At 44.0% G+C, this 25,627-nt stretch overlaps 1 protein-coding gene across 2 annotated transcripts in view; it reads left to right on the top strand.

Annotated features, from left to right (window-relative positions):
- LOC122792927 (spectrin beta chain, non-erythrocytic 1-like) overlaps positions 1-25,627 on the top strand; it is a 1,986,067-nt gene that overhangs the window by 1,504,985 nt on the left and 455,455 nt on the right. For both annotated transcript variants that reach the window (XM_044060498.1, XM_044060499.1), the window contains one exon: positions 18,822-18,975. In XM_044060498.1, the coding sequence (XP_043916433.1) occupies positions 18,822-18,975 (154 nt within the window). The remainder of the gene's footprint in view (positions 1-18,821; positions 18,976-25,627) is intronic.

Below are 25,627 nucleotides of genomic sequence, written 5' to 3'. Positions count from 1 at the left end.
GTTGCCTTCTTTGAGACTGTCACCATGGACCTGGATGAGGGAAAGTCAGTGCATACAGCTTACCTTGACATGGCCAAGCCTTTGACACACTCTCTAACTCGAGCATCATTGAAAAGCTAACACAATTTAAATCCCTATCTCATCAGGTGAGTGATCATCTGGCTCACCGACAGGACCCTCAAGGTCGAAATAGGTGCCTCCACCTCCGATAGTAGACCTATCACTAGTGGAGTTCCCCAGGGATTTGCCTGGGACCCCTACTGTTTGGCATGTATTTCTCAGATGTCCAGGCAAAGACAAAAGGCCTGTGGCTGACCAAGTTTGTGGCCGACTGTAAGTTGGGTGCGGTCATTGACTCCCCAAATAATTTTAACATACTGCAACAGGGTCTCACAGCAACTAATTACTGGTGCCAAAGTCTTGGCTTCAAACTAAATGCAAAAAAAAAAAATGCCTCATCATACCATTTGGCAAAAACACAACCCCCACTGATTACAATGTCAACGGCAACACACATTGCAGAAGATACCTCAGATTTCTTGCAGGTTCAACCCATTATCAATTCTCTGCATTGCCCTTTGGCTTATCTACTGCACCCAGAGTATTCACGAAATGTCTGGCATCAGTAATTGCCTACTGCAGACTTCAAGGGATACACATATATCCCTATTTGGATGACTGCCTGATCCAAGTGGACAGCAAGCACATACTTCTGAAACATCTGGCTTATGTAATAATGTTGTTGAATTCTCTGGTATACACAGTCAACAAAAAGAAATCAAGGCTAATACCCTCTCGGAGAATAATTTTCCTGGGTGCCAACTTGGACACAAACACCCAGATGGCCTACCTCACGCCAGAGAAGCAGGGGCAACTAACTCAATACTTCAGAACACTAACAAATTTCACCAGGCTGACTGCAAGGAAAATCCTGCAGGCTCTGGGATTCATGGCATCTTGCATCCTACTAATCCCATGTGCAAAGCTGCATATGAGGATACTTCAATGGTACCTGAAAAACCTATGGTCTCAGCACAGCCACAGTTTGGAAACAATAATACCACTAATTCCATGTCTTCAAAAGGAATTTCTGTGGTGGGCTCAAGCATGCCAAACAAACACAGGTCTCCCATTCAGCAAGCCTCAAGCAAATCAAGTCATCACAACAGACGCCTTGGACTACGCCTGGGGGCGCACATGACAGATCGGTGCATTCAGGGCAAATGGTCCCAAAAAGAAAAGCACCTTCACATCAATCAAAAGGAAATGCTAGCAGTAATAAATGCTATTATATCTTTCAAAGACCTTCTGCATCCAGGTCAACTATTGATAAGGACAGACAACACCACAGTAATGTGGTACATAAACAAACAAGGAGGAACCCATTCATACCCCCTATGCAGGCTGGCCATGTCACTTTGGAACATGGCTCTGGACTTACAAATCGAACTTCAAGCACAGTACTTGCCAGGCAAGGAAAACACGCTGGCAGACAACCTAAGCAGAAATCTAACAGATCCACATGAATGGAAGTTGCATCCTCAAGTTTTTACAGAGATAATTCAGGCATGGGGAAGGCCAGACATAGATCTCTTTGCCTCCCACAAAAATCACCAATTGACAAAATTCTGCTCAATGATTTTTCATCCAAAGGCCTGGAGAGTGGACGCTCTCTCTTTCAGTTGGACAACAATGACAGTTTATGCCTTCCCACCTCTTCCTCTGCTGCCCAAAGTTCTATTAAAAACCAGAGCAGACAGACCAAAGGTGATTCTCATTGCTCCAGACTGGCCAAGACAACACTGGTACCCACTCCTGAGGAGCCTGACGCATTCCCCACCATGGATCCTGCCTCTAATGCCTCTTCTTCTGACTCAGCACAGCTTCAAAACTCTTCACAGTCAGCTGAAAACACTCAATCTGGCCGCATGGCAGATTCCTTAACATCACAACAGACCCTACTCTCCAAGGAGGTGCAGGATGTCATTTTGGAGGCCAGAAGGCCGTCTACTAGAAATGCTTACTCCGCAAAATGGAAACGGTTTTGTGCCTGGAATGAGAAAAAGGGCCAGAATCCTGGAAAACTGAATTTACCTCAAATATTACAGTATCTAGCTGAGCTGCTAAGCAGTGGACTTTCATTCTCCTCCATCAAAATCCATGCCTGAGCCATTTCTGCAGAATACAACACTGATCCACCTTTATTCTCTCACCCACTCTTAAGACAGTTCCTCAGAGGGGCTAAGAATATGAAACCCCCAAGGAAACAACCAATACCTGCTTGGGATCTAATTTCATTCTAAAAAAGTTGACCTTGCCTCCTTTTGAGCCAGCTGCCTCAACAGATTTGCAATATTTGTCCTGGAAAACAGCTTTCCTTCTGGCTATTACCTCAGCTCGTAGGGTATCAGAACTACAAGCCCTCATGGTTGTGCAGCCTTTTATCATCTTCCATCAGGACAGAGTTTCCTTACGAACCAACCCGTCCTTTATGCCAAAAGTGGTATCCAGGGTAGCTTTGAATCAGGCTATACACTTACCTACCTTTTATCCTAATCCTCAAAACAAAGGGGAGAAATTACTACATTCCTTCGACGTCCACAGACAACTGCGTTATTATTTGGACAGAACAAAGCCTTTCAGAAAATCAGAACAGCTCTTTGTGTCCTATGCTATAGGAGCTCAAGGGAAGCCAATTTCCAAACAGACAATCTCAAAATGGATAGCCCACTGCATACGCTTCTGTTATTCTTTTCATGGCGAAACTGTACCTACAGGCATCAGATCTCACTCCACAAGGGCCACAGCTACCTCTGCAGCCTTCCTCAGAGGAGTTCCTACCAAAGATATTTTGGAAGCAGCCACTTGGAGTTCTGTGCATACCTTCTCCAAGTACTACCACCTTCCATTATACTCCAAATCTAGAGCAGGCTTTGCCACTGCAGTCTTACAGGGCATCTTGGCTCCTCCTAGTTCCACCTAGTGCCTACCACCCCTTTCTTAGCTTTGGGATTCTACCCATCTGTTATGACTGCAGCTGTATGCACGATGAACATAGTACAGTTTTGTACCTACCATAAATGTAGATGTTCGAGTGCTAATACAGCTGCAGTCCAGGTTTCCCTCCCTCCTTCCCCTCTTGGGACAGGCCTATTGGCTAACACCTCTTCATACAACCTGATTGGGGTATTCATTTATGGTGTATTTGCTTGCACTACTGTATTTTGATTATATGGCATTGCTTTATTACACAAATTTATGTATTGCCTTCCTTCTGGGGGCACCTGACATCTGGGGCAAGAAAAACTGAAGAAAATGGCGTCGGCTGGTTCTTTTATACCCCTGTCACACTGACGTCAGGGAAGAAGCAACGACAACCGACGCCGGACCTAGAGTTTGGAATTCAGCCGACCGAGGACCCGCCTGACGGCAGGAGAACCCATCTGTTATGACTGCAGCTGTATTAGCACTCGAACATCTACATTTATGGTAGGTACAAAACTGTACTGTCATGCAAACCATTTGTTACACTGCACTTGCTAATGTTCTTTATACTGCTTACTGACCCTTCCTTCCTGACTCTTATTGAGTCCTTACTTACAAGCTGTCCATTTCTGTCCTTCCTTGACTTTATCTTTCTGTTTTATGCTTTCATTCATTCACTTTCCTCTCTGATTTGTTTATTCTCCATCCCTTCTTAGTTAATTCATTCACAGCAACAGCAACTTTTCTGAATACTTCCTTTTAACACCCATAGCTCCTTATTGCGTCATGACATTTTTCTGGAGCAGGCTTCCTTAGGCACCATAAGAAAGGGCAAATTGTAAGTAACAAAATGATACTAAGATTGATAAGCTAGGATGCCCAACAGTGGAGTTGTTAATCACTGTCATTTGTTATTCATATTTTATTATTTGCATTAATATTTTCATAAGCGAGAGGGCTATTTGTTATTGAGGGGAAGAGCGTGCAATTTCATGGCAGGAGAGTGAAAAATATATTGTCATTGTCAGTAGAGAAGATAGAAAAATACATTGTTACTGTCCACTAATAGTCACTAAGCTGGAGCTGTTGTTAGTTGTTTGCCAGTAATTCTGAGGATACATATTTATTCCATATGAACATTAATATTTCCAAAACCATACACGCTATTGCACTTCATGAGGTGAGACCGTGGATGGTATTGAAAAAATTGTGATTAAGATTTGTACATTATTTGTCCATATTGAGAGTATTCAGTGTTACTTATCCTAATTATACAAATAATATCTTTTTTTAATATCATAAAAAGCACTAGAAGCAAAAGGCCACGGCTTATTAAAGTAAAACCCAACGATTTATTTCCACAACAAACAAATGGTGAGCGCTTTCGTGGACCAAGCCACTTCATCATTTTGTTCATTTTTTTTTTTTGTTCAATATATTGTTTTAATTTTTGTAAATATCTCGCTAAACAGGCACTCACAAAGATATTTCTTGCTGTCTTATGTAAGCTCAAGTCTGGCTGAACCAAAATACCTTTTGTTGTATGTCTGCGTTGTACAGCTTCTAAGATTAGCAAATCTGGTTGTGAAAATTTTGAGAAATTATAATTCTGAGTTTGTGTGTTTTATAATGTATCACAGTTTTGATGGAAAGTCTTATGAATGCACTATCACTGTAAAAAGAAAACATTTTACTGATAGCTTTGCTGTTTGTACCTTTATAGTAGTATTTAGTGCTCACAGCATATTTTCATTTGTTTGGTTTATGCTTTTTAACTTGATTTTTCAGCAAAATGATCTGGAATGTAAGGATGTGTAAAGTCCTCTAGTCTGCTACAGGTATGGCATTCCACAGTTCAGGTGTTAATGAGTTAATATGCCCCCTGTTAGATTTCTGTTGTAAACTGATACTCTTTTATATATACCTTCAGTTGTTTACTCTCAGTGGTACGTGTCTTGCCCTTATTTGCATACAATTATCTTCTCTAGGTATTTTAGGTCATTCATTTGCCTCTCTTTTTTGGCTTCCTCTGTGTTCTTACTACGGTCTCCTCATTTTCCACATCTTCTTTATACATGTAACCTTTTATTTTATTCTGTACTGTAATTTACCTACATATGTGTCCTGCATTTTCTAAAGTTGCTCACATAGGACCAGTTTTCCTTTCTTCTGTTTATATTGTTTTCTTAGCCTAGTTACCTTTTAATTGCAGTATGTAGCATGTCCTTTTAACTGAGCTAGCTAAATAGTTAGGCTAATATATCTGTGTGGTGACCTATCTGTCATTCTGTGATGCTTTGTGTGTATGTGTGATTGTGTGTGCTTCTATCAGCTGAGGCAGACGTTTATACATTTTTGAGGGTCTTTGTCCTGTTTTTCAGGAATATTGGCAAAATTAATTATGACACCACAAACAAAGGTAATGCAGACCTTCCTCAGGAGGTTGTTATACACAAAGCTAATCATTAGGAGTCAAGAGGAACTGGAGACCATTACCTTTTATCTGTTCTAGCAGGGACTATAACATTTGTTTCAACTGAAGACAGTTTCTCACCGGCCAGCTACTTAAGCCTCTTGAATTTCAGTTTGCATGCATCATGGTATGGTTAGGCTTTTCTAGTGTTCCAATCATATAGAGTCAGGTTTGCACAGATCTGAAGATGATTTTACTTTGAGTGGTCCTCTGCAGCAGTCCTTCCTGAAAGCACTATTTAAAGCACAGCCTTTTCACTACCCTTTTCTCACACTTTAGATCCTGCATGTCCCCTGCCAGTGCATGCAGCATCACCACATACTGGGCTAGGAGGCTGCAGCCGTACCTCTTAACTGTACAGATTTTCACAGAATATCCAGAATTTTGCCTCATATTTTTGGTCTGTTCCTCATACATTTGTGGTTTTCTGGTAAATCATTTAATACTCAAGTCACTAAATAGTACTAAATGAAGACAAACATTTTAAAGTCAGACTTTCTATCCTTCAGAAAATATCTAATAATTCAAAAGCTTTTGTTATAGCAACTGTCTAAAAGGTTGAGGGGTGTGGCCATACCTGGTCCTAGCATGTTTTATAGCTACATTTATGTATTCAATGCTAAAAAAATAACCTTCAGTGTGTGTCTGTGGTCATCACCAGGCATGTCCCACACTATTATCACCTCTACTGTCTTAAGATGGGAGTATACTTTGTGGGAATGTCCAAAGTGGTAGAACCTCAACCCATCTGCCTGTCACAGTAGGAGAGAGTTGACTTCAACATGAGTAGGATAGGCGTGATGGAGGCTAAGCTAATAACAGGCAGAAGGGGGACAGTCACTTTCATGATCCCGGGCTGGACATATGAAGTTTAAGGTAAGGGAGCAGGGGGCTAAGCATTTGCTAAAACCTCCTCTGTTGCAGTACGCCATTTTGTTGGCGTCCACCCATTTGCTGGCTGTAAGCTGTCTCTCATCTAGTGTGGGATCAGTTGTTGTTCTTCACTGTTGCAGTTATAACTGATGGGATTTCCTGCTGTAGAAGCCCTTGGCCAGCGCAGCTACCAGAGTATTTTCTCCTCCTACTGAAACCAGCAGATGCTCTGATCAATGTCAAAGATATTTGGGTATAAAGGGAATCAGCCAGTACCATAAATTCAGTTATTTCTTGCCATTGGAGTCGTCGGTCATTTCTCACCAGAAAAAGAAGACATCTAAAGCTAAGTACCCCATTGCGGAATTTCCCTTAGGTTTATTGACTAATGTCAGGGAATGTTAATAACTGTCTCCACTGAGGCAAGCAGATACTACACAAAGACTTTCACTCCTTTTGCATTACTAGTTTGGGCGTAGTACACAATGTACTTATCTGTCGGTCCTGTGCTCACTTTAACAGTAGAAAAAACAAGCACTTCACAGGTTCTGGCTTCCAATGGCAGCATTTAAACTGACGAAGGTGTGTTCAAAGTTTCTCATCATCAGAACATCTCCTCGGTTCACTGCCTTTGGGATTTGGCTATCTACCCATTTCCCAGCCCGAGAGTGGACATCTCCCCCAGGTCCAAGCCTAAGGCTTCACATAAAAAGGCTGCATCCAGCCTGCCCCAGTTGAAGCCTACTGGCTACCACCCCCAACCTCAGGCCTATCAACAGGACCTAGTTAGGTTGGCTGAGGATTTGATTTCCATAGTCAGAACCAGACGTCTCTCTTTCCCAGGTTCTGCCCCATAATTTTCTCCTGGTAAAAGAAAAAAAGATATCTCCCCCAGTAGTCTTCTGATTCTTGTGACTCTGTGGATGATAATGATGAGTTCAGATTTGAGGAGGGTGTATTTATTGCTTCTTATGAGATTCTGATGATAACCATGCTTCAACCTCCCCCACAAGAACATTTTCTTTGGGGAGACTCTACATATCCTAAGGGAACACTTTAAATGGGAAGCACAGGACTATCCACAATCCAAGAAGAGGGTTAGGGAATTTCTTCAACTCCCTGAGCATAAACCTCTTGCCATTCCCCCAGTCTTAGAGGTGGTGGATGATGTCTTGCTAGATTCTTCTTACAGCCAGTTTCCCTCCCCACTGCCCCTTGGAAACCTGACAGACCGTAAGAAGACCCTGAAGTGGACAGTCAGAGTCCAAAAGGAGCTAAACCTAGTACTTGCAAAAATCCCCTCCCAACTGACAAAGAAAACAGAGCCTTAGATGGATTTAGAAAGAAAGTCTACACCTCTGCTACCCTGGTCATGAGGGCTTTGAATTGCCAGTTTCATACGGTGAAGTACCAGGAAACCATTTTAGATCAGATGAAGCAAAACTGGTGGGGACTGAAAATAAGACCTTCTCCAAGGAACTGCTAGATTTATACAATTCATGTTCCCAAGTAGCTAAGCACTGCTTGCACTGTGGGTATGATGCTCTGGAAGCTTCCAGCATGGCAACAGCTACAGGATCTGTCATTAGAAGACATGTCTGACTGAGGGAACAGTCCCTCCCTGAACATGTGAAATGCAATCTCCTGAATGCTCCTTTGTTGGGCAGACATTTCCTTTTTGGCCCCAAGGCTAAAGTTGTGCTTAAGAAGGAGGAGGATAAGGCCAAGTCCATGCAAATGGTAAAGCACTTTCTTCAGGTTCAACTTCCCCGCTTCAGCCAAAATTATCATACTAAACAGTGGTCCTTTCCGGCCTCCCAGTCTAAGCCTAGACATAGGAGACCTTGATTGGAAAGGAATCAAAGGCAGCACCAGCTACCAAGACAGAGTCAAACAGATTCAGAGGGGCCTGTGAGATCCCACCAGCAGAGTCCCAGCAGGGAGTAGTCATGACTCAGTCTAAGCCTAGACATAGGAGGCCTCCAAGTGCAAGGAATTAAAAGCAGCACCAGCCACCAAGTCAATGACAAGCAGATTCAGAGGTGCCTGTGGGATCCCACCAGCAGAGTCCTAGCAGGGAGCAGTCATGACTCTTCCATGTCACTCCCTTTCCCCCCTCCCCTCCAGTCTCACCCCTCCTTCCCTGCCCCTCTCAGACTATGAGGGTGGCTGTCCTTCCCCTTAAACAATTGATCTGTCATTACCACAGATCATTGGTACTGAAGATCATTCAAAGAGGTTACAAACTCCAGTTCAAACAGCCTCTGATTCGATCAACTTTTCCAGACATTTCACCAAACCAACAACCAGAGACATTAAGACAAATACAGCTTCAGTGCACACGAGGTTCTGTGGAATGAGTACCAAGCGCATTACAAGGAAAAAGTTTTTACTCAAGGCTTTTCCTAGTTCCATACCTCCCAACTGTTCAGACATTTCCAGAATGTCCAGGATTTATGCCTCTTAATTTTTGGTCTGATCCTCATAAAATGTGTGGTTTTGTGGCAAATCACCAAAGACAGAGATTGCTAAATAATAAAATACATTTGAGTTTAGCACTTCATATCCTTCAGAAAATGCACAATAACAGAACTCCTGTACTCCTAGCAACTTTCTAAGTTTGTAAAAGCAATATTTAAAATTTGTCCCTTTTTTGAACCTTTGTCTCGCCCATTACTTTATGCTTTGTCAAGATCTGTTGCACTAAGAGGTTGAGAGGTATGCCTAGATCCCAGAAAAGAGGGTAACTGGAGGCCAATTTTGGACCTGTCAAGGCTCAGCAGATTCGTGCAGTTACCAAAGTTGAAAATACTAACCCATGCAAAAACTGCTGCCCATGATTTCACCCAGTACTTTCATGGTAACCTAAGACCTAAAGGACACATACCTCCACATCCCCATAGAAAAAACTCATAGGAGGTTCTTGCACTTCATAGCAGGTGTGAGGCATTATCAGTTCAGTGCTCTGTCCTTTGGCTTGGTTACTGCACCCAGGGTTTTTGCAAAATGTCTAATCCCAGCAATAGCCTTCTGCAGGTCAAAGGGTGTTCACAGTCACCCCTGCTTAGATGACAGCCTCATTCAGGAATGAGATCTAGAAAAAGTCAAAGAAGATCTGCTTTACAAGCAAGAGATCTTGGCATCATTAGGGTTCATCATCAGTACTCATAGGTCTCTGAACAATCCCAAGGCTGTAGGCTTTGCTGGATTCCTCAGTTCAGGAAGCCTTCCTTCCTCCAGACAAGGTTACCTTTCTAGCCCTGTACTTCCAAAAACTCATTCTCAGGACCTACCTCACAGCCAGAGAGTTTCTCAGAGCCTTGGGTTACTTGGCCTCTTGCATCCTCATGATCCCCCTGGACAAACTACATATGAGGAAGCTGCAGTGGTATCAAAAATCTGTGGTGCCAACATTGTCAGTCCCTCAGTTTCAGGGGGAAGCTTCTTCCCTGTCTCAGAAAGAGTTTGCCTGGTGGTCCCAAGCATGCTTCCTCAACTTGGGCCTTCCCTTCAGGTTCATCCCTCAGGACCAAACTCTGACCACGGATGCCTTGGAAATAGCCTGGAGGGCCCACTACAACATCTTACAGATTCAGGGCAGATGTGACTCCCAGTTCAAGAACAAACACGTCATTATTAAAGAACTGATGGCAGTGGAAAAAGGTCTGATTACCTTCAAATACAAGTGGAAACCAGGAGTTTTCTTAGTAAAGACAGACAATACCTTGGTTATGTGGTACATAAACAAATGCAGGTGGGGGGACTGACTCTTACTCTCTTTGTCTAGTGATGGATCTTTGGTAAATGGCAAACTCCCTAGGCCTGCATCTCATGAAGCAGTACCTACCAGAAAAAAACAATAAACTGGAGGAGCTTCTAAGCAGGAGCCTGTCAGGCCCTCGGGAGTGGCGACTGCATCAGGAAGTTTTTCTCAGCATAGCCAAAGAATGGGCTATGCCAGAGATGTAGCTTTTTGCCAGCAAAGAAAATGCTCACTTGAAAAAAAGTTGCTCAAGGGCCAAAACAAAGGCAGCATGGAAGACAGATGCCTTCTCTTTCCCTTTGCAGACCTATTTCTCTATGCCTTTTCCCAATACTCTTGCTCTCCAGGGTACTGCTGAAGATAATGAACGAAGGGCCAAGGGTCATTCTAATAGCCCTGGATTGGCCAAGGCAGCACTGGTATCCTCTAATGCTCACTCTAAGCAAGAAGGAACCATGGTTGCTGCCCCAGTGAGTGGACCTATCAACGTGGAATTAAGGGCACCATCATTCACCCAACTTGAACACTCTCAAATTGACAGCTTTGATGATACCTTGACCTCCTAGAATGGGACACCCCTCAGCAAGCAGGTCCTGGACATTCTAAAAGAAGCCAGGAGGTCTAGCACAAGAAAACTTTGCTCCACCAAATGGAAGGGATTCGCTATATGGTGCAGACAAAAGAGACAGCGCCTTCTTCAAGCTCAGATACCTCTGATCCTTTCATACCTATCAGGACTTTTTATAAAGGACTTTCTTATTCCTCTGTAAAAAAATTAACAGCTTGACAGTTTCAGCCTATGTGTCTACTCAGCCCCCCTCTCTTCTCCCAGCCTGTCATGAACAAGCTTTTAAGAGGGGATGTCCTCCTATTCCTATGTTGCAGTATTCTTGGTGTGAGATTTCCTGCCTTCAGACGACTCGTATATTGGCTCTTATATAAAAGCTTCACCTTGGCTGTTGCAGCTGCATGGGATGTCACACTTAGGGCCATAAACCAGGGACCTTAATTGTGACATCTGCACGCACAATCCTCAGAACTTCTCAGCCACAGACGACTTTGCATCATACGATCGCTCTCCAGAGGTCGGATCGATTATAGATAAGTAACCCGTTGGGGTTTTTGCATATCTAATTTTTTACTGATCTTTCGCATTACTTAAGCTTGGTTGTTGTAGCTTTCAGCTGATGTCAGAGGAAAAAGGGAAAGTGCCAATGCGGGTGCCAAATTCCCCATAAAGATGCCCATGACAAATGCGTTTTCTGTTTAGGTTGGGAACACGATCATAACGCCTGCCCTATTTGTAAATCTTTTGTGCCCAAGACCTTACATAGCCCTCTGGCAGCTTTAAACCTTTACTTAGAAAACCAATGCCTCAAACGGCTGGCTTTCAGGATGGATCCCACTTCGGAGGCTACCCAAGAACCTCCACGAAAGAAGGCCAAGATGTCTAGGCCTTCATCTTCTGCCGCTTCACACCCAGACGCCCCGCCAACTACCGATGTAGGAGTTGAGGAGCGCTCGGCGGATCCATTGGCTCCATTGACCTCCCTCATGGAGGTCGCTGCACAGCCGATGTCCAGCACATCCACGGAGCTTTCTCAGACACCGACGCCTGTCAATGTCGAGTGGGAACCAGATTTGGTGGTTCATTCGACTGGGATCCAGACCTCGGATTCAGCCGCTGCCAAACCCAGCTCTAGACCTACTCCAACCAAAAAGAAGCAGAAATCAAAACATATTACACCTGCTTCTAAAGCCCCTCCAGACTGGGAGGCCTTCAACTCTTCTCTTATGCCGGCATTTATGGCCCTTAGGCCCTCTGCCTCACCCACAACTGTGTTACCTCTGTTAAGCTCTAGGCCTACCTCTGCTTCTTCTATTCCCATGGCTCCCCTCCTTGAGGAAGCAGAAGAACATGAATCTGCCTACTCTTCCTCGGATGAATCCATCTCTTATCCATCCCAGATTGCTTCTCCCAAGGAATATTACTCTCCTACTGAGGATTCTGTGGAAGGGGATTCTCCACCTGAAGACATTACATTTGGTGAAACCATCACCAAAATGAAAGACTATTTCAAATGGGATACATCCCAATTGACAGAAACCCAAAAAAGATACTTTAAACTGCTGCAAGTGGAGTCCCCCTCCTCTTCAGCTGTACCCCCTGTTCTTCCTGCATACTTGGATGTCTTTACTGCAGCCTCTAGAACTCCTGACTCACAGCCTCCTGCATCTAAGTGCCCAGAGTGTTTCTACAAGGTGCCAGAGGAACAAAAATTCCTCATAAATCCGCCCTTAGCAGACCCAGCAGTGATTGCCACTGCCCCTGATAAACAGTCTAGGTTGTTACCTTCTGCCTCCTTATTGCCCACTGATAAAGATAGCAAATCCATGGATAGGATAGGCAAGTAGGTGTACACTTCCTCCACTTTGGCCTTCAGAGCCATTAACTGTCAAACACACATGACCAAGTATGCCCAGGACTTAGTATCTCAAGCCACCTCTATGCTGACTTCAATTCCTGACAGTCCCATTAAAACAGATATCTCCTCCAAATTGTCCTTAGCAATACAAGTGGCTAGACACTCCATAAGATGCAGCTACAATGCTGCAGAAGCTTTGCTCGCTCTGCAGCATCAGCATCTGTCCTTAGGAGATATTCCTGGCTTAGACTACAGATCTGCTAGAGGACTTCATGTCCAAAATCTTGGATGGCCCCCTGGATCACAACTTCCTCTTTGGAAAGCAGTCTGCAGACCTATTTACGAATCTGCAAGAAAAAAGCAAAGAATTACAGGATATTAAACATCTCCTGGTATCCCCTATACCCAAATTTTACAGGACCTACCCTACTAAGACATCTCCTCAGCCTAGACAACCCTTTCAGGACAGAGGACGTCCTAATAATGCGTGACTGCCTTACTCATCTGCCCCTCTCAGCTCGCCTTACCCACTGTCTCCCCTTCTGGCAGACAATTACCTCAGACCAATGGGTATTAACCATTATTCAAAAAGGACACTTACTATCCTGGAAACAAATTCCCCCCTGGAAGGGCATTCCATTTCCCCCAAAAAACCAAAGTCATCTCCTGCCACAAATTCTGTCAGACCTGCAACAACAAGGCGCAATAGAGCCTGTCCCCACAGGACAAGAGATTCTACTCCCATCTGTTCCTGGTCCCTCGAAAGGACGGTCCATGGCGACCCATTTTGGATCTCTCCTTCCTAAACCTTTACCTGCAGGTACCATCCTTCAAAATGCTGTCACTTCCCACTGTCTTATCCCTCATACCCTCAAATGCTTTCATGGTCACCTTGGAGATAAAAGATGCTTACCTGCACATTCCCATCAGGGCCTCACACAGATGTTTCCTGCGTTTCTCTGGCCCATCCTCGCACTTCCAATTTACAGCCTTGCCCTTTGGTTTATCCACTGCCCCAAGAGTGTTTACAAAGTGCCTTGCTCCAGCCATTGCCTTTTGCAGGATCCAAGGAATCCAGATTTATCGATATCTGTATGACATTCTTATCCTAGCACAGTCAGAAGATTCCCTCTTAAGACATCTTCACTTCACTATGTCCCTACTACAAAGTCTAGAGTTCACCCCAAACCTCAAGAAGTCCTCCCTGAACCCAGACAGGGACAAGATATTCCTAGGTTGCAGAATCAATACAAATTGAATGAAAGCCTTTCTCCCACAGGACAAGGTTCTATCTCTAACTTTCCACTTCCAGGAAGTCTTGCTCTCCCAGACAGTCACTGCAAGGCAATTCCTTCGACTCCTGGGAATGATAGCAGCAACCATTCCCATGCTACCATTGGCCAGAACACATATGCAAAAACTGCAATGGTACCTTAAAAATATCTGGTCACAACACCAGAGTCACTTGGAACAAGTTGTCCCTCTTCTTCCCTGTTTAAAGAAGGAAATATTTTGGTGGATCCAACAAGTACAACTAAACCTGGGGCTTCCACTGCAGCCCCCTCAACCCACACAAATATTGCATACAGATGCCTCAGACTCAGGTTGGGGAGCCTCCTTGCACTCTTACAGAGTTCAAGCTCAGTGGCAACCTCCCATGCAGACCAAACACATCAATGTAAGTGAGATGACAGCAGTTCCTTTAGCTCTACAGACCTTCATACCCCTACTGCTACCAGGTCCTCTTCTGATAGTGACAGACAATACCACTGTAATGTGGTACATCAGCAAACAGGGAGGTACCAAGGCATACCAACTGTGCAGGCTAGCCCTACTAATTTGGGGCCTAGCATCCCAGCACAACCTATCCTTGCAGGCCAGCTACATCCCTTCACAGGACAACAAGCAAGCAGACCTCCTGAGCAGAACATCCTCTCCACAACACGAATGGATGCTGGACAGGACGGTCTTCCTAGACATAGTCCACCAGTGGGGCACTCCACAAATAGACCTGTTTGCCTTCCCCAAGAACAGGCAGCTGCAGACCTTCTGCACAAAGACTTACTCCCCACAAGCCTGGAGAGTAGACACCTTCAGTTTCACCTGGGAGGGAAAGTTCCTTTACGTCTCACCCTCCCCCTTCCCTCTTATTCAGAAAGTCCTTCTGAAAATCAGGAAGGACAAACCAGAAATCTTGCTAGTGACTCTCTACTGGCCAAAACAGCACTGGTTCCCCCTTCTACACAATTTAGCCAAGGACAATCACTGCAAGTTACCCCACAAGGTGGACCTTCTGACACAAGACAAAGGAACTCTCCTACACCCACACTTGCAAATGCTATCACTGACTCTGTGGGTGATAAATTACTAACCCCATTCAGACACCACTAGTCAGAGGACGTGCTATCAGTCCTGAGGAAGGCCAGGATACACACTACTAGAAAATCATACCTTGCTAAATGGGAAAGATTTACTCAGTAGTGTCTGGGACAGGAAAGGGACCCTTACGAGGCTGACACCCCCTAGTCCTCATATATGTGTTAACTTATCAAGGGTGGACTTTCCTATTCTTCAGTGAAAGTGCAACTCTCCGCATTATCAGCCTCCTTACCTCTGGAGCCTCTCTTGTTAGCCAGGCTACATGTGAAACTTTTTATTAAAGGGGTCTTACACATCAGACCACCTAAGAAGCCTATCCCTCCTCCATGGGACCTGAACTTCATCCTGGAAAAACTCACCCAGCTCCCCTTCGAACTGGCTAATACAGCCTCTCTACAGTTTTGTACTTGGAAAACAGTACTGTTAGTGGCTATTACCTCTGCCAGAAAGGTTTCCAAGTTACAAGGTTTAATGGCATGCTCACCTTATACCATTTTTCATAGAGACAGGGTCACACTGAAAACTAACCCCTCCTTCATGCCCAAGGTAGTCAATGACTTATGTCTAAGTCAATCCATTCACCTACCCAATTTTTTTCCCCTCTCCCAATAACCAAGGAGAGAGGATACTCCACTACTTAGATGTCCACAGGCAACTGAGATTTTACCTGGACAAGACTAAAGACATTAGGAAATCCAGACAACTCTTTGTATCTTTCCACCCCAGGGCATTGGGCAAGGCAGTCACCAAACAGACCATTGCATTCTGGATTCGAAAGGCAATCTGTTTCTGCTACTCACACCATGGAAAAAACCCTCCAGTTGTGGTTAAGGCTCACTCCACAAGAGCAGTGGCCACTTCCAAGGCCTTCCAAAAAGGCATGGATACAGCTTCCATTATGGAAGCAGCTACATGGTCCACTATCCACACTTTCAGCAAATATTACAGATTGGACCAAATCTCCAAAGCACATGCAGGATTTGCCAGGAATATCCTACAAGGTTTTGTGGAATCATCATCTGCATCCACCACCCTTTCATCAAACTAAGCTGTGGTACTCTCTCACACCAAGAATACTGCAACATAGGAATAGAAGGACATAGAATAGTCGTGTAAAATCTTACCATAACCATAGATGTCCTTCTCTTCCATGTTGCAGTATTCCTTCCCACCCACCCTTCTCCCTCACTGACTCTACAAGTCTAACTGCTCCCTGATGCCTCTCTCCATTACATAAGAGACCCAGGACCTTATGCATGTCACCTTTGGCAGCCTATCCTGTTGGGCCATCTACTTTGCCTGCTTAGCTTCATGTTCTGAGGATTGTGTGTGCAGATGTCACACTTACGGTCCCTGGCTTATGGCCCTACGTGTGACGTCCCATGTAGCTGCAACAGCCAAGCCAAAACGTTTGTATAGGAGCCGACATAAGAGTCACCTGAAGGCAGGAAATCCCACACCAAGAATACTGCAACATGGAAGAGAAGGACATCTATGGTTATGGTAAAATTTTACACAACTAGTCTTTATCCATATTAGAGTCCAGAGGAAACCTCCTGTTCCCACGTGGGATCTCAGTTTCATTCTGGAGATGGTCACCTTCCCACGTTTTGAGCCAGCTGTCTCCTCATTCATCAGATTCCTTACCTGGAAGACAGCCTCCCTGATAGCTGTTACTTCAGCTAGAAGGATTTCAGAGTTTCAGGCCCTTATGTTTGTGGAACCTTTCATTGCTTTCTACCCTGACAAGAGTCTCTCATAGGACCAGCCCTTCCTTTATGCCTAAAGTCATTACAGACATCCCATTAAACCAGACCATCCACTGTCCTACTTTCTTTCTTAACCCTCAAAACAAGGGGGGAAGAATCCTCCATACTTTAGATGTGCATAGGCAACTATGTTACTACTTGGACAGAACAAAGATTATCAGAAAGTCTGACCAGATTTTTGTGGCCTTTGTCTGTAGCTCTAAGGGGAAAACAATTTTTAAACAGTCTCCAAATGGATATCCCTCTGTATCTTGTTTTGCTATAGCCATCATGGAAAGAAGCCACCTGACCCTGTCATCTCTGACCTGGGACCTGCTGAGAAGGATTTTATTTTTTGGAGCTTTAAATCACTTGGGCCATAATCTTTTATGTAGCTTCTAAAAAGGCAGAAGCTGTTTATAAGCCCCTGAAGTGGTAACCATTTGAAATGTCAGGACCCGCTTGTCCCCCCCCCCTCACAAAAAGAAGTTTTAAGGAGAAGAGAGATTTTTGAGATTTGCTCTTCTCCTGTGTTTTTGGTCTTCTTTTGTTGGCTTTTTGGCACTCAAGATTTCAAGTGGCAACATTTCAGTAGGGATCCCCCTGCAGAAGCATACTGTCATACTTTGCAAGCAATCAAGCACAGGCTTCTATGTGGTCTCCAGCTTACTACATATTGCAGAAAACACAGCACCTTTCCTGTGAATAGGGGAGTCTAAGGCTGTAGACAAGCTGGATAAGAGGGTTTTCTTCTATGTTGCTTTAAGTTTGAAGGCTTTAAGTTATCTATATCATGTGCACTCTTTCAGTCATGTCTTGTTGAATGATGCTGGAAAAGCTGGCTAAGTTCTCTGATTCTGTGAATAGTCTGCTACTGTGGGCTTCTCAGTGGGTTACTGCATAGCCAGGTCTAGCTTTGGCTACACTGATACCATGGCCAGAGCAGGAGCATCTGCATGGCTTAGGTTTTACTTCTTCATAGGAGAGCTGTCAGGCAGTTCTGTGTCCTTTTTTTGGGCAGGCCTATTGATATATTATTGAGGAGCAGTAAAAAATTAAGCAGGTGTTCATCACCACATGACACCCTCCCCAGTGCTTCTAGATTTTGCTAGATCAACACAGTTTCAAAAGATGGATATCTTCCTATAAGCAGAGAAGGCTACTTAACTGTCAAATACCTGCCCCCACAGGACCCCTTGCTAAGTCTGTCAGAAGGTATTTTTATTTTACAGGGGTCTCCAAAGCAGTCCTGACTGTTTCTCAAGGCTGACCATGGATGTGTACTCAGACTGTCATATCTTTTTGCTCTGTTATGTGTTACCAACTCACTAGCTCCTTTTGGAGATGTTTTGGTCTCTGCATAACTTCTGTAACAGTGTCAGACTCTTCTATTTAAAAAGAGGGAATGGTCAGAAGGAAATTGCATTCTCATGTCTTCCTCATTTCATAGATGACATAAGCATTCTTTCTAATCACTGATTTCAGCAAGTGTACTAGGCACATCCATATCAGGAATGTCTAGACAGTTAGTCTACAGGCTGTCTTGCCATTGTTGCCCAAAGTTGGATGTTGTTGCTGGACCAGTTGTTTAGCTGTCACTGTTTGGGAGTTGAATTGAAGCTTTCTTTATTTTTCTGTATGTTAACATAATTTCTGACATAAGGTACTGCCCTTTGGACTGTCATTTGTTCCCAAGGATTTTCACCTAAGAGTTGATGGCAAAGTCCTTACAGAAGAATCACCTGTTTAGACAACTGGCCAATGGCGGCTACATGGCAGGGGGCTGTTTCTTTCTTTTTCTGTGTCATACAGTGAGGGACAGTACACCATGGCTGCCAGTGAACTGGCTGGGTGTACACTGTTATTTAGTCTGTATTTACATTTTGTTTCTGCAAATAAAGGAATAATTGCCTTCTATATATTTTGGCTAGGTTTTCATTCCTTACCTAAGGAATATGCCCAGGTAGAATTTTCAATATGTTACTTAATCTGCCATTGAAGTTTAATCTTCTATGTAAGAAGATGCAAACTGAAAAGTTGTAGGAATTAAATCTAATGACAATTGCTGAATTCATCAATAAGTAGCCTTATGAGTTAAGTATTAAACCTTAAAGGAGGAAACGTTTGTCTTTTGTTAACAATGCTCTTTACTTTCTTTTCACTTTCTGTCACAGGGTCGACTGCAGTCCCAAGACTATGGCAAACACTTGCAAGGTGTGGAAGCTCTGCTGCAGACGCACACACTGGTGGAGGCAGATATCGCAGTCCAGGCAGAGCGTGTGAAAGCAGTTAGTGCTGCGGCAGCAAAGTTCGCTGCTGAGGAACAAGGTACAGTTATTACAACAGAAAGCATAAGGAAAAATATATCGACTTTCTTTTTTCTTTATTTCTTGGCTCCAGTACCTGCTGACCTTGGGGATGGCTGACACTTCTCTTTTTTGGGGGCCATCTTTCTTTTTTCCTTTGTTTCTTGCCTCCAGTACCTTCTGACCTTGGGCATGGCTGACACTTCTGTTTTTTGGGGGCCATTTCATTCTGCTTCTTCATTGAACACTACCATGTCTTAATGTGGCACTTCTCAGGATAGAGCTCTCCCTCTTGTTGTTGCTGGTGGTGGGGGATTTGATTGTCATATCCCAGTCAATGAAGTGACTAGTGAGGAAGGCAGAGAATCAGGGAACACTAAAGCTATGCCATCATGTGGCAGGACATTCAGGGAATTTTCATATACCTTCCTAAAATCCATTAGCCCTGCATGTTGCTAGGTAGCTCAGCTTCCCATTGCTGGAGTAAACCAACACTACTCTCCGGTCCTCACCAGTGGGTGTACTTTAATCTAGAGTTGGTTCATAGGTAGGTACTAGGCTATTGGCCCTAAGGCCTATACAAGCCTAGCCAAAAAGGTGGCTTTCGCCACCTAAGAAAATTATTTTCCTCTGCCCCTGTTGAGCAGAGCCACAGAGGTGATCCCCAGGGTGAATTTCCTGTTTCCCATCCAATCGTCAATATTTTTCTTGAAGAGTGCTAATGAGGAGCTTTGTTTGATATAGATAGGTAGTTTGCTCCAGAGTATGGGAAGGTTTATCTTACCATCAGTGTAAGAGGTATAGTCTACAGCTGTCCAATTCTTCTCCCATCCATCTGTGTGGCCCTCTGGGTCCTAGAAAGTTGCACAAAATCATATTGCTAGCAGTGTGGGCAGACACCCATATCTTGTGCCACTGGGCTTGCTGGAAGACACATTGATTAATTACTTTGTATTCCTGCTGTGGTAAAGTTTTTAATGCAGTTACACATTGCTTGTTAATAGTTCTAATTCAATATTAAAACTTGTTTAAATATACAATAGTTTGCAAAGTCAAATGTTTGAGGCTATACAGCTTTCCACTAAATCTTAGGGAAAAGGAAGTTAATATACATCCAACAAATATCATTTGTTATTCTACTTAATGTGCATACTTTCTTCTCTACATATATGATTGTGAATCAGGCTTATGTCTGCTGAACAGCTGTCAAGCAGCCAGTGCCCACACCAAGAAGGAGATCTTTAGCTACACTCTGTGAGGAAGGCCAGCATGCAGACCCTGCAGTGGACTTCTTGTTTGTCTACCTGTGAATTGTCATGGCAACAATGCAGCCTGTAGTGCCTCAGTGAAGTAGATGACATTCATCCTTTATTATTTATTTGTTCATTTTAGATAATGACTGCCTCACAGGAGTGCAAGAATTAAAGCAATGACAAAAGTTACACATAACAGTTATTACATGTCTGATAGCACAGTGCAGTTGTCTGCCCATGGGAATTTTCATTTGCTGACCGTTATGTGTTAACAACTTTGCCTTTGTTTCTGTGGGAGTCTCCTGAAAGGTGTTGTTTTGCTTTGTGTAGCAGCGATGTAGGTGTTGATACAGTTTAAATATTAAATATACAGTAATGACAGTAGGGTGAGCTTCTCACAAATGGATTCACTTTGCAAGCATGAACAGAGATGGAATGCTGCATCATTAGAACTCGGTGCAGAATATAGTCCATTATCCCTGTCACACATGTAAAAACAGAATACAGAGTGCATAACAAATGTAACTTCTGACATGGGAACTGTTGGCAGTGACTAAGTGTCTTTGAGTACATATCATGAATTAATATCTTTGATGGTAACTTGTAGCTAAGGTATACAATTGCAATTAGTTGGTTTCATATAGCAATTAGTCCATATATCCATCATGAGTTTCCGTATACTAAGTTTCCTTCCAGGTGTTCTAAGGTTACTTATATCTTCCTTTTCAAGGTGTGAAGTACAGGTCCTACTTGACCTCATGTTTGTTCAGTGGCTGTACAAATACCCACACCAGGGACCTAAAATCCCACCTACAAATAAACAAGACTCACTGGAGGGACGGATTCCTAACACAGTGTATTCCAAGCCTGTGGAATAGGTTATCAGTACAGGTCAGTCCTTTGGCTACATTTAAGGCTAGTCTTGATGACCAGATGGGCAGACACAGATTTACACCAGGGTTATCATGTACAGCCCTCTTCAGTTTGGAATCTAAGCATTCTTAAGTGCTTGTAAAGGCTGGCAAGAGCTTTTAAGTGCATCTTATGTTCCTAACAATTGTGGTTAGTTTCCCAAGCTACACTGTCTATCACCATCCTGCTGTGCTGCTGTATTTTCCTGATATGGTTTAATCTTTGCAACTTCAATGCATCCATCCATGGTTATGGATTACAGCTGGCCCTCTGTAGTGACCATGTGAGCAGTCACTAACATCCATGGAGTGTACTAGGCAAGGGTTGGGAAACGGATTTCTAGAATTTTCTTCTGTATCTCACAAACAAGTGTACACACACACAAACACACGCACACCTGCCTACCTAAGGACAATGTAAACATCACCAGTTCCATACAGCATGCCTTTGTAGTGTGGGAGAAACGAGAGCACACAGAGAAAATTCACAAGAACACAGGGAGAATGTAAAGATAACACACGTATGGCACCAAAACTCTGGATTTAACTGGAGGACCTCTTGTTGTAAAGTGACAATGCTAGCTAAAATGCCACCTTGCAAAACAGTACCAGAAATGAAGTAAGCTGTTTTTCTCAGCTGTATACATCTACCAACACTACAAAAACCAAAGTAGAAAAGCTTTAAAAGATATGCTCGTGGTATGACAAAAATAATAATTGTTTGGGAGTAGTTGTGAAATATTTACATCATATCCTTTCTGTAGATCAATTGGATCTAGTTTCTGCACTTGTAGGCAAAATACTGCACTATCCACACCAAAATTAGGTATAATGTTTCTTTAACTTTATTCTGAAAGGTTTGAAGAGACTGTTTTTAGCAAGAAGTAACCTCATTTTTCACAAAATGGCTTATGTGTTTGTGTGAGTATGTGTTGGTATTATTTCCTTTCCCAGATACTTATTTCGGTCTGATTTTTTTTTATTTCACTTCTGATGTACAGTTCAAGGTAGAAAACTATCTTATCTTTGTGTGTGTCTGGACAATTGAAAGGATTAAGTATTTAACTGCTGGTCTGCTTCTCCTGTCAGTTTGGATAGTACTGCACATAGCAAAATTCATGTGTAACAGAGAGCTACAGGTACATTTGATGTCCTTCAAGGATGCATCTGCAGTCCTAACAAATGGGTTGTCCTGGCCTCAGGCAGCCCTTCGGTCGGCCGGATTCCAAAGTCTGGGTCTGGCCTCGGCTGATGTCGCACTTCACCCGACGTCATAGCTGCAGTTCTTCGGGTATAAAGGCATCAGCCGACGCCATTTTCCTCAGTCTTTCTTGCCGCGTGGCGCCCGAAGCAGAAGCTGTTCGCAAGTGCCGGTCGGTCAGAACCAGAGATTGCTACTACCGAAGACTTCTAAAAAGCTAAGTACCCCGTTGGGGACTCTTTCTTGCCTCAGCCGATGTCAGAAAAAGTGAATAACTGTTTAACTTGTGGGAAACAAATACCTCATAAAGATTTCCACTCTTACTGCCTACCTTGTTTAGGCCCAGACCACGACGTAGCAGCTTGTCTAGCCTGTGCTTCCTTCAACCGACGGACACTTAGACGTCGGTCGGAGTTTGCAGAGGAGTTTTTCGGCTCCGCTTTTGCTTATATCATGCCGTCGGAGACTCCGACTCCACATTTAGCCAAAAAGCGTAAGGAAAAGGACCGACACTCGCGGTCCGCGGTTTCGGCCGAAACCGCAGTTAAGCCGACCGCGAGTGTCTCGGTTTCGGCTGAAACTGAGTCTGCGGTTCTTCCTTCGGCCGAAAGCATGCCTCCTACTACCGAGGCCTCTTCCAGCATGGCTGAATCTGCTACTGAAATTCCACCTGCTCTTACAGTTTCTCAGGATTTATCAGATACTATTCCCCTAGATGTATCTACTCCTGCACGTGGAGCTGCTAGGCCCCCTGCATCCATGTCAATTAAGGCTTTTGCCAGGGCTAAAGCAGCTAAATCTTCAAAGGCAGTGCCTGCTAAAGCCCCCTCTCACAGGCCTAGCTCTAGTACTCAACTGCTTAGTCTAGCAGAGGATCTCATTTCTTTAATCAGGGGAACCCAGTCTCACCCTGACAGGGCCTCTCACCCCCCTCCAGAGAAGAGGCCTAGAGCAGAGCCCCCTGAGCCAGTTTCTACTGATTACTCCTCAGATGATTCAGAAAATACAAACCCTCCTGAGGGCCCTTACTCTCCATATGAGGACTCTGATGCACAAGACTCCATTCCTTCTGCCTCTCCTCCTGAGGAATTTTCTTTTGGGGAAACCTTGCATGCTATGAGGGAACAATTTCAATGGCAGGGCCAGGATTTTTCTGACTCTAGGAAAAGGCTTAGGACCTTTTTGCATTTGCCACAGCATAGGCCTTTAGCCATTCCTCCAGTACTTACAGTTGTGGATGATGCTTTTAATGATGCTTGTACTGCTCCTGATTCACTTCCTCCGGCCCCTGCTAAGCCCGACAGATACTACAGGGTGCCGGACACACATTTCCACTTGTATAAGGCTCCTTTGGCAGATCCTGAAACTATTTCACAGGGCCCCAAGGCTGTAGCAGCTACCTCTGCCAACCCCCCCCCCCCTGAAAGGGAATCTAGGGCCTTAGAGAGATGGGGTAAAAAAGTTTATACTTCTGCTACTCTTTCGGCTAGGGCCTTAAACTGTCAATTCCACATGATTCAGTATCAGGAATTTATGTTAGATCAGTTAACTAAAAATCTGTCCTCTCCTGAACCTTTGGACCGAAAGTCTCTTCAAGACATGGTACATAACATTCAGCAGGTCAGTAATCATTCCTTAAAATGCGGCTATGATGCACTGGAGGCTTCCTTTAGATCAGCTATGACTGGTACAGTGATCAGAAGGCATGCATGGTTAAAAGAGCAGTCCTTACCAGACCATGTAAAATCAAAGCTCCTAGATGCTCCCATGGATAAGCACAATTTGTTTGGCTCCCCTGCACAGCAAGTGTTGAAGAAGGTGGAAGAGAAAGCAAAATCTGTCCAGACAGTCAAGGATTTCTTACAGGTCCAGCCACCAAGGTTTAGTAGGAACTGGCCTTCCAAGAATTGGTCCTTTCCAGACACCTCCAGAGCACAGAGAGGCAGGAATAGGCGCCCAAGAGGCAGAGGTCAATCCAGAGGTGCCTACAGGGACGCCAGTGGCAGCCTAACAACCAGCTGGTACTGCCACAGATCCAGCCACTACCACTTCCACAGGACAATCACAGTGACTTGGCTCTGAAACCGCCTACCAGGGAACAACTAGAAGCACCCTTAGGCGGAAAGCTAGCCTTAGTTTCAGTAAACTGGCATTACATTACAGGAGACAAATGGATTTTACAAACAATAGACAAAGGTTACAGGTTTCACTTCCATACTCTACCAAGGAAGAGAGGAATGCCAAACCTACCTCCAAATCAAAAGACAAATGCTCTACTACAAATAGACCACTTAATAAGGATGAGAGCTATAGAAAAGGTACCCTCTATGGAAAAAGGGCAAGGATTTTACTCCAGACTTTTCCTGGTGCCAAGAAAAGAAAACCAATGGAGACCTATTCTCGACCTGTCCGCTCTGAACACATATCTCATTGTTCCAAAATTCAAGATGCTGAACCTACAGCAGCTTCTTCCCATGCTGGGCAAGGAGTCTTGGCTGGTGACTCTGGATCTCAAGGAGGCATACCTGCACGTCCCCATACGACCAAATTGCAGAAGATACCTCAGATTTCTTGCAGGATCAGAGCATTATCAATTCTCAGCATTGCCTTTTGGCTTATCTACTGCGCCCAGAGTATTCACGAAATGCCTGGCATCAGTAATTGCTCATTGCAGGCTACAGGGAATTCAAATTTATCCCTACCTGGATGACTGCCTGTTACAAGCGGACAGCAAAGACAAATTAACAAAAGATTTGAAAAAGGTTATTCACCTGCTACAAGCCCTGGGATACACAGTCAACACAAAAAAGTCAAGGCTGATACCATCCCAAAGGATAACCTTCCTGGGTGCAGAACTGGACACATTAAACCAGATGGCATTCCTCACAGCAGAAAAACAGAAGCAGCTACCACTCTATTTCATGGCATTAACAACGCAGAACCAGCTTACAGCAAGGAAAATCCTGCAAGCCTTGGGTCACATGGCATCCTGCATAATATTAATTCCACATGCCAGACTACATATGAGGAAGTTACAATGGTACCTAAGGAATTTATGGTCTCAGCACAAGCACAGCCTAGAAACCCAAATTCCAATAATTCCATGCCTGAAACAAGAATTCCAGTGGTGGGCCCAGGCCTGTCAATTGAACAAAGGACTGCCCTTCCACAGGCCTCACCCAAGCCAGACAATCACCACGGATGCCTCAGACCTCGGTTGGGGGGCACACATGGTGGACAAGTGCATACAAGGCTTATGGACTCAAGACCAGATGAACCTACACATAAACCAAAAAGAGATGCTGGCAG

This window comes from Protopterus annectens, chromosome 2.part0, assembly GCF_019279795.1.
Source record: "Protopterus annectens isolate FY-2018-M chromosome 2.part0, PAN1.0, whole genome shotgun sequence".
NCBI lineage: Eukaryota > Metazoa > Chordata > Ceratodontiformes > Protopteridae > Protopterus > Protopterus annectens.
Note: the sequence above shows the minus strand (reverse complement) of the source record. Positions and strands in the feature narration are given on the sequence as shown.